The sequence below is a fragment of the Cephus cinctus genome, unplaced genomic scaffold, assembly GCF_000341935.2.
Source record: "Cephus cinctus unplaced genomic scaffold, Ccin1 Ccin1_scaffold0806, whole genome shotgun sequence".
NCBI lineage: Eukaryota > Metazoa > Arthropoda > Insecta > Hymenoptera > Cephidae > Cephus > Cephus cinctus.
This window is the reverse complement of record NW_014333403.1, coordinates 378,749-387,636: the sequence shown is the minus strand read 5'-3', so window position 1 is coordinate 387,636 and position 8,888 is coordinate 378,749. Positions and strand designations below refer to the sequence as shown.

The window sequence follows — 8,888 nt, the reverse complement described above, 5'->3', positions numbered from 1 at the left end:
AATGAAGTACCACGTAGTATTCTTTATTTTGTAAAATTTTATTTTCAATTATACGAATTCCATTTCCGTTTATTCTTTTATAAGAACTCATTGTCTCTTGCGAAAGATACATTAGACAAAAGTTATCTACTGCTATGTTAATTTTTCTAGCATTACTGCTCCGTTACTGTGGAGCATGATTTAGATGATTCAACACTGCTTGAGCACTACAGCTATATATCACGTTTCTGAAATATACTGATAAACATTGGTCTTGTGACTAACAGTTTATTGGAAATGCTCTTCAAAGCATTTGTCTTCTATGTATACTTGATATACCAGGTGTACATAAATCTCCAGATACTTGTTTCACATGTCCCTTGCGAAAAGCACCATAGCAATGGAGGAAAATGCAGTTATTAGAATCGTGTTAGATATCCTAAGCCATATTAATTCAACTTCTAAAAATCTCAACTTTCTGTTTGATCCACGAATTACTGCTGTGATTATTTTCCTTTCATATTTACATTATGCATAGATTCTGAAGAATCTCATTTCATAACATCCCAGTATGACTCTAATCTCGATATTCGAATCTCCCGTCTGAATTAATTCTATTGGCAGTTGCAAGAAAATCCATGTGCAAAAAATAATGTGAGACAACAACAAAAGTCGTTAAGCAATTGTATTACCCTATTCAACAAAGAACACTGTACTTGTAATTTTACCGATCGGTAAAACAGAAAAGACATCTTTCCATAAATACCACAGAATTCAAATTGCTGATTCTTAAATGTCCTGTAATTTTTTTTTATAAAGCAATGATTTTTCTGGTCCAAACGTATCGAAATTCGAGTCACGCTTTCGTGATGGATTATTACAATAATCGCTAATATTGTCTTATATATCCAACGCAAATTTTTTTTGCAAGCAATAGAAAGTGTATATGACCGATAACAACACTCAGACCTTAAAAATACTGATAATGTTTTGCCCATTGATAAAAATAGTTATTTACACACCACTGCCTCGAAAGCATTGACTAGATGACGTCACACACTCATTGTCTTCTCGATTACTACAGTATTACTATAAATCCAATCGTACATAAATAATTATTTGTATTAATGGTTTGTGCCGATTTGCACCTCCTTTACTATTATAATATAATAATTGTATACCTCTTCAATATATACTCGTAAACATTTAAAATAGATAACATGAATATTTGGCACATTGAACACCCATTATATACTTTTTTTTTTCAACTAGCATAAGAACTATATCTGTATATTATATACAGATACATTGTATATGTATATATATACCAATACGATAACGTTGGCTTTCGTATTTAATGCTCGTGTGAAGAACAGACAATCGAATTTATAATATATATATATATCATTTAGAATTCAGCTCAATTTTATATATAATAAGAATAATCAGGCTTTTTCAAAGAGTCTATGGAATGTTCCGTGTCAGGCAGTAATTAGTAATAGGTCAAACTTGTTAATTAAAAAATTGTATAAAATCAGTCGAAACTTCCCAATAACATGTATCATATGGTGCGCTAGTGTCACTTATGGACGTGAAATCTGTATTCCTAACCTCAATCTCTTGTCTTGATCTTTTCGTCTGTCTAGTGTAAAGCGATGAAACGTGATAATTATCTTGATACGGAATATTCCACGTGGAATCTTACACGAGCATAAAATTCTTACCGTTGATCGTGTCGTTAAACATTTAAACGCGTATCACATATATTATAGGATCACAAGACATCGAGTTATTACAATTTTCAAATTCTTTCATGTAATTAAACCATCGAGACATCAATTTTTTACTATTAAACAGCTTTCTCATTTCTTCGACATTCAAGAGTAGGGCACTTTAAAAAGGTTTTGTAATTTATTATTATTGTCCCATCACTGAGAGTGCAAAACGTAATGCGTTCTTGTTATTGTATTTTTTTTGTATACAATGCATTCGCTTTGTTTCGTTTCAGGGACTATAATATATAAGCTAGACTAAAGATTGTTCTTTATGTACAATCTATTGCGGCGTTTAAACAAAGTTACATATTGAAAGACACGTGTGACCGCAATAGCATTGAGAAGAGATTTGATTCAAACTCTTTTTTTTCCCTTCATCCTTCTCTCTGAATCAACGACTATCCATAATATATGTATAGAATTAATAGAGATTGCAAGCAAACGAGTCGAGGATAATTTTATACCTTTCTTCTCTGTGATATTCTCGATTCCTTTCATGTTTTGCCTGGAAACTAATCTAACGTGAAAAATATAGCTTCCTTGTTGGCTAAAATAGATCATCTTGACAGGGGAGGCTTTGTATATGAAGTAATATTTGAATAAACGAGCTTGAGTATATACGCGGTTTTGAACACAGTCACTGCTTTTAGAATGTTACATCAAACTATTGCTACACATTTTTTTTTGTTACTTTTTCTTCCTTTGTTCTTCCAGATCGTTAACTCACGATCATAGGATTTTTGCATTGCTGATTGTTACTGTATTTTCTTGATTTATTTTTTTAATAATCAATACTGTTCCCCTTTATCGTATCAGAATCTACTAATACTTGAATTCTTTTTCTTTGCAGATCTAAAGACTCTTCAGCTCCGTGAAGAAGCAGCAGCTAAACACAACTCAACGGTATTCGTAATCGATTAGCTTTCGACATTACAGATTCAATTGTCTCTTAAGAGTCTCTCTCCGAGCGTATAGTACAGACTAATGGGAGAGTGAGATATATATATAAACGTATATATCTTCAAAAATACGAATTTTGATATATCATAATATAATCGATCAATATCGTTACCGATGTTAAATGATCAATGTATTGCTTTATATGTAAAGACCATCTCTCTGTTTGATGCGCAAACTATAACTAGGATAGTTGTTGAGATATTGATGCCGTGGGCTTACCGATGGCTGTTTAGTTATACTTGCCATTGCACAACCCATTATCAGTTCCACAGCTCTGCACAAAGTTTGATAGAGCAACCACGGCCATGGTCTGGGAAATTGTGTGGCAGCTGGTCGCGTACCGTATTTAACAGTTTCAGCCAACAGACCTAAATATACGTAATAGATAAATTATATATATATTTTTATAAAAATATTGGTTCCTTTATTATTATTATTAGAACTTACCATACGGCCCGAATATACGTGCTATGTCTGCAATGCATAATATTATTCCCAAAAATGCCGTGGCGTAGGTAACATTGAGAACGCGTCGAATTTGCGATTTTCTTGCCGCTGCGGTATCCGCTTCCGGTATATGAAGGGGAGTGTCGGACTTTGCTCTATTCACATAAGCAATGTGATTCAGTATGGAGTGAAGAGTGAAGTCGGCTCCCTGATTGACATAGAAAAAGTTAAAATTTCGATTCGAATATTTCCTGGGAAATTTTTGTATCGTAATTAAGAATTCATTCGATTTACCGTTACTCTTACTTCTGGTATAGCAGCTTCGGGTAACAGGCTTGTTTCGGCTGTAATCTCTTCATGATCTTCCTTGCTCTTATCTGTTTTCCAGGAAAGACTTTTCTTACGACCTTTCAACTCTTCATCCTTGTCTTTAGGTTTGTCGCTCATCAGTGCTGCCCTCTCGTTGCAATCGGGCTGTTCTGAATCTGATTCGGATTTCTCTTGTATTTCAGGTTTCTCAGGCAATATTGACTGATAGTGAGTAGGACTCTTATCCAACGTCCTGATACTAATGTCGCTGGAACGACGATTTACAAGAAAGGGTTTTATCACGTCGGAATTACGTCTGAATGAAAAATCCGTGTTCCTTCGCGAATTCAATTTTACGCCTGTCAAACCACCAAGATCAGAATTACGTCGGGAGCCTGAAATATTAATTTTGATTAAGGTAAAAGAGATTATTATAAATAATTAACGATTATTTTAATTTATTATTTTTTTTATACCTGCTGGACTGACGTCAAGTACTTTGGGTAATTTCGGTTGCTCTTCCGGTGGCAACATTCTTTTTGGTGTTCTATTACCAAAATCGCTGTTCCTCCTCAATTTCGTAGCGAATTGAGAACTGCGATTTTTTTCATGAGTAAAGTCTGAACATCTTCTTAAATCTTTTGTGCTACCAGACGGTGTAATGTTTTCAGAATGCCTACGCAATATTCCTTCTGGGGTTCGAGGCCTCTCCACTTCCGGTGATTGCTTTACATTAATGTCAGAACTGCGTTTTATTTCCGACATAGGTGAAACTTCTTCCTCGTTTATGAACCTCACGCTGCACTCTGAATTCCTTCTGGAGGAACCGGATATGTCACTACCACGTCGACTAGCCAGAGAACTTCTACGACTAGGACTCGATACCATTATTATTGGTAAATTCGCTGTGGAAGGTGTAGGTGTTGGAGGCCTGACGTACACTTCCGGTACGGTCGTGGTAGCCTGAATCTGTGGAAGCTCAGTGTTGTTTGATGATATACACATTTTTCCAGCAGCTGTAGCTGTAGTCTTTCCCGAATCCTTTCGAATCAGTTCCTGGCACTTTGAGACCCTTGTTATGGATTGAGCTAAAAATATTAACAATTTTTTCAACCAGTCAACAAAAATTCATCTGATACAATTCACTGTACACTATAATGATTGAAATGAGTCACATTAGCCTTTGGAAGTTAGTACCTTTCAGACTTTGATTTAGTTCAGAATTTTTATTGAGACTTCCAGGCGTTTCATTTTCCTCTGCTACTTTCAATTTAGGACCAAGCAAAGTGGGTACCAATGCAGCAGCGACTGATGTCGCTAAATTATTGTATGGGGCTAGCATGGCAAGCTGCATTATGCCTAAGGTTAACAAGCAATTTGTTATCAGAATTTGTACACCACATTATGATATTGTGTGTGTATATATATGTATAGTGTTTCAGGGAAAAAATTTACAAACCTTTTTGATTCGCATGAGAATTGTCACGCGTCAGCATGCTGTTTGGCATCGTTCTGAGTAAATGCATGACTTTGTATCCTGCATGTAGGAACGTCAAGTATAAGAGGATGCTCCAGATCAGAAAAACAGTCTGGACCACATACTTGGCAATGTAGTGATTATGAAAAGCAAGAGCCACATCGCTTGCAATGATGCAGGAAAAGTGCGACGTTATTACCAAACTGAGACAAGATTCTTTTTGTATCTTTTCAGGTCCAAATTTGAGCTAAAACAGAGTAAAATCCATTGTATTAATTTTTTGTGAATACTTAAAGTATCTGTTATAAACTTATATTTTAACGATCTCTACTCTCATTTTCAAGCTACGTAGTGCCATTTTCTTATTTAGTTTAATGATAAATTGACTTTGTACTTTTTGATAATACAAAGTTCAATAGTTTGCTTGTCAAACGAAATCAAATGTTTTGACATGAGCTGGTCTCTCCAATGATCAAAAGATCTCAAGTAGAAGTATTACTCTTTTGCTAATTTCACGAAAAACTTTAGTTCCCACGGATGTTTATGTAAATAGGATTCTTGGTGAGTAATGTCAAAGAACGGAACGGTCATTAAAGAACTTTCTGAGCTACTGTTTAGTGGCGATGCTCAGCAGGCTGTTTGGATAAATGCCAAAGCCTATCGTTTACGTTGTAAATTTTAACGAAATGGTATCTCTAGGATGTCGGAAATTAGTTAGTTAATAGTGTATAGGGTAATAAATATAACGGGGTATTCAGCAGTGTTATTTTCGCAAAATCCGGGGCTGTCAATGCATGCTGACAGATTGTCAAATAGAGTAATGATTGGTTCACGTTTCCTTCCCTACTATTTCTTTTAACGGGTTTGTAGACATTTTAAGTAAACATTACTTGTGTTAACTGCAGAAATGCCAATTGGATCAGGCAAAAGGCTGATGTTATGCAGGGAAATCCAATGTCCCACATTATTGAGCCCATCACTCTAGGCATTGTCTGGAAAAGATATTTTTAATTTTAGCGCTCTTGTTGTGTAGTTTGTTTATGAATTTTATGACGATATTGAATAAATGTTTTATTTTACCTCTTTAAGGTTGTAGGGATCTATAAAGAGACAGCCTGATCTAGATGCTCCGAGTAGACAGAGAAAAATATTAATTGTGGACATAAAAGGCCGACTTGAAATTAGGGATCTGTAAAAAAATTAAATTTTTTTCAATTGTTATATTTAATGTTAATTTAATATGGACTTAGTAAATATTGATACTACCTTAAGTTGAGTATGGAGAAAAATGTGTAAAAGCTGAGTACAAAAAAGAGACATGCAAATCCATAAGTGTGCAGAAGAAAGATCCATCTTAATTCTTGATTTGCGTCGAACCAGGACGGTGCTGTTATCAGGAACTTGTCCAGCGATTCTGAGCTTGACGAATTCGATATACAATTTTGTCCAGTCGAAGATGTTGTCGTATTTACGCCTTAAAAACAAAAATTCATCTCAATATCATGCATTTCAAATTTCCCGCTCATCTAAGCTATTACAAATATAACAGAGTCCATGATTGCACAGTTAAGTAATCTTGGACCAATCAATCGTTTGATTAAACGAAAAACCGGTAAAAATTTTTACGAAAATTCAAACGCAGTATTGAACAGCAAAACAAAATATCTTCCGGTCCCAAACAATAATATGATTATAAAAAGAAAAAAAAGGATTTTTAAAAACGCACAGAATTATTATTTTAAAAAACCTATTACACAACGTCCCTTCAAATTTAATTTGATAATAAACCCTAAGAACAATTATAAATACAAATAATTCGTACGCAGTTCAATATACATATATCGATAAAGAAGATACGATCGGAAATGGCAGGAATAGAAAAAAGAAAGAAAAAGAAATGTAGAAACTAACCACGAGTCAAATTACTCAGTCTATCCATAATCCTTTGATTTGAGTCCACCGCACATCACTGGCCTTTTAAACCGTGTTTCGCGTTATAATAATTCAATTCGTATGCTCGACCTCGTCGAGGAAGCTTCCTCCGCAAGGACAAGTTCTCAAGTGTGATGGCAGCAACAGGCTTTGCCTATAGAGTGATTTGATTCGCACCCCTTCCACAATTCCTGGAGTTTCTCTGCCTCCTTTTGGTTAGGAATATTGATCTTCATTGGGAAAGGCCAAGCGGGGAGGTATATGTCTACCTGACTGTACCACCACCATCGGCTTTAGCGTCACCACCACCACCGCCAGCAGCAGCACCATCACCTTCACCCCCACCCTCCCATTACCAGGATAGAACGCAAACTTCTAAATTGTTTATTTTTGTCATTGGATTCAAGCATTGTCAAAACCATTATCCTCCTCTTCGTGACTCTTTTGTTAGACAGCAACCCCTCAGAATTCCTGATGGTAAAAAAGAGAATTTTTGCTGTTATGTATGTGCTATGTATGTTCTCCTGTAACAGCTACAGTCTGTTAGTTAGGAGATAATCATTATAATTAACCTTTAGTTAATTCCAGATTAACGTTACTAGGAAAATTCGAGGATGATCATCTCCAAGGGTGAACCTGAAATATTATCCAAATATCGACCCTATGGTCTATATGTGTTTGGTCTAATGCAGTCTATATAGAGAGGTGGCATAGATCTGCCGAATATATATTCAATTGTGTATTCGATGCTAAAGCGATGTTAAGGGTTTCCAATAATTGGTAATTATATAAGGTTTGATTAATATATACTGGAATTCTGGAATTTTATGTAAATTATCAAATCCACCATTAATTTACAAATAGACTTATTTCGTAATCGAGAATTTCGTTGTAGCTAAAAAACGAAGAGATTTGTAAGTTGAGAGAAGTGTTGACAAATTATTCCTTTAGTTAATTAATAACGCGGTATTAACGGAATATAATGTATATTTAGAATTAAATCAATTAAAAAAATAACAGCAATAAGCTGTTGTAAACATTGATACTAATTTTCAATATCTTCTGACAACAGATGTCTAATATCGTTGCCATAAAATTTTCATGGAATTTCATAATCTATAAGCATATATGTATAAATAGTGCATGGCTTTGTCGAATCAATATCATTCTTCTCTTTTCACAGGTTACTAGCCCAGCTGCCAATAAAACTAGTAAAAAGCTTCAGTAGACATTTTGTTTACTAAATATGACGCTGAACAAAGGACGACAGTAGAAAATATATTTTGAGATTCTGTGGAATTTCGAAGATATATAGCGAGGTTGTGTATCCTGTATAAAACAAAAAATTCTGTTCGATTGTCACATTGAAAAAATGACAAGAAAATATGTATATTGAGGGTTAATCATTATTTATATATTATTGCTTCGTTGTTTCTTGTGTATTTATCATTCGTAGGACAATAAAGTTTTGCGTAGGAGTTTTTATTCGCGACGGAGATGAAATTTTTGCGTGAACTACATCGACCATTGATTGAAAGTAAATAAGTTATTAATACAAGCCTGCGTAAGAGACCTTTAAAGGGGAGAGTTCCATGTGTATTTAATGTGAACTAATAATAATATCGTTCGTATTGAAATAACAGGTTAAGCATTATCTCAACAAGGAAATGTTAAGGGTGTGGAAATGAAGAGGATCTTTTTAAGGGTGAATGATCTGTTTAGGTATAATATGAAATTATTGTTTTATACGGTAGATGGGAAAAAATGTGGAATTATGAAAGCGGATAGATGGGAAAAATTGAAACTGACGTAGGTTAACTCTATTTTGAATTGGGAGAGAGATAAATGTTTTTTATACATATTTTGAAATATCGAACGCACGATATTATTGGATTTGATGAAATATATTGAGAATTTGACAAACTGTTTTGCACCAAAGATACGGCACTTTATTATTCTCACTCTTTGGTAGAATTTCGTGGAGAAGGTGGATCATAAATAAATAGTAG

General features: G+C 34.5%; 1 protein-coding gene and 2 long non-coding RNA genes across 5 annotated transcripts; 2 read left to right on the top strand and 1 right to left on the bottom strand.

Annotated features, from left to right (window-relative positions):
* Positions 1-17: 17 nt before the first annotated feature.
* LOC107270635 lies at positions 18-7,388 on the bottom strand. Of its 3 annotated transcripts, none has more exons than XM_015745810.2 (10): positions 6,859-7,388; positions 6,214-6,421; positions 6,028-6,136; positions 5,838-5,939; positions 4,930-5,194; positions 4,668-4,829; positions 3,947-4,558; positions 3,456-3,865; positions 3,162-3,369; positions 18-3,082 (listed from the first exon to the last, which is right to left on the bottom strand). In XM_015745810.2, the coding sequence occupies exons 1-10, from the start codon at positions 6,884-6,886 to the stop codon at positions 2,853-2,855; spliced, it is 2,334 nt and encodes a 777-aa protein (XP_015601296.1). In that variant the 5' UTR covers positions 6,887-7,388; the 3' UTR covers positions 18-2,852. The 3 variants fall into 3 exon arrangements, with proteins under 3 accessions (XP_015601296.1, XP_015601297.1, XP_015601298.1); XM_015745811.2 differs by having other exon boundaries at positions 3,468-3,865; XM_015745812.2 differs by lacking the exon at positions 4,668-4,829.
* LOC107270646 lies at positions 2,622-8,516 on the top strand. The gene is made up of 5 exons (XR_001538386.2): positions 2,622-2,657; positions 3,550-3,595; positions 3,674-3,888; positions 7,458-7,659; positions 8,063-8,516. It is a non-coding gene; the product is annotated as an uncharacterized LOC107270646 (long non-coding RNA).
* LOC112494792 lies at positions 4,305-4,955 on the top strand. The gene is made up of 4 exons (XR_003060624.1): positions 4,305-4,417; positions 4,487-4,659; positions 4,746-4,834; positions 4,913-4,955. It is a non-coding gene; the product is annotated as an uncharacterized LOC112494792 (long non-coding RNA).
* Positions 8,517-8,888: the final 372 nt, after the last annotated feature.

What these genes read in the sequence shown, in the direction of transcription:
- LOC107270635 (XM_015745810.2), bottom strand. Translation starts at nt 6,886, where the DNA reads ATGGATAGACTGAGTAATTTGACTCGTG. An exon ending in ACTGAGTAATTTGACTCGTG is followed by an intron (nt 6,422 to 6,858) that starts GTTAGTTTCTAC and finishes TTTGTTTTTAAG; the next exon opens with GCGTAAATACGACAACATCT. An exon ending in ACGTATATTCGGGCCGTATG is followed by an intron (nt 3,083 to 3,161) that starts GTAAGTTCTAAT and finishes ACGTATATTTAG; the next exon opens with GTCTGTTGGCTGAAACTGTT.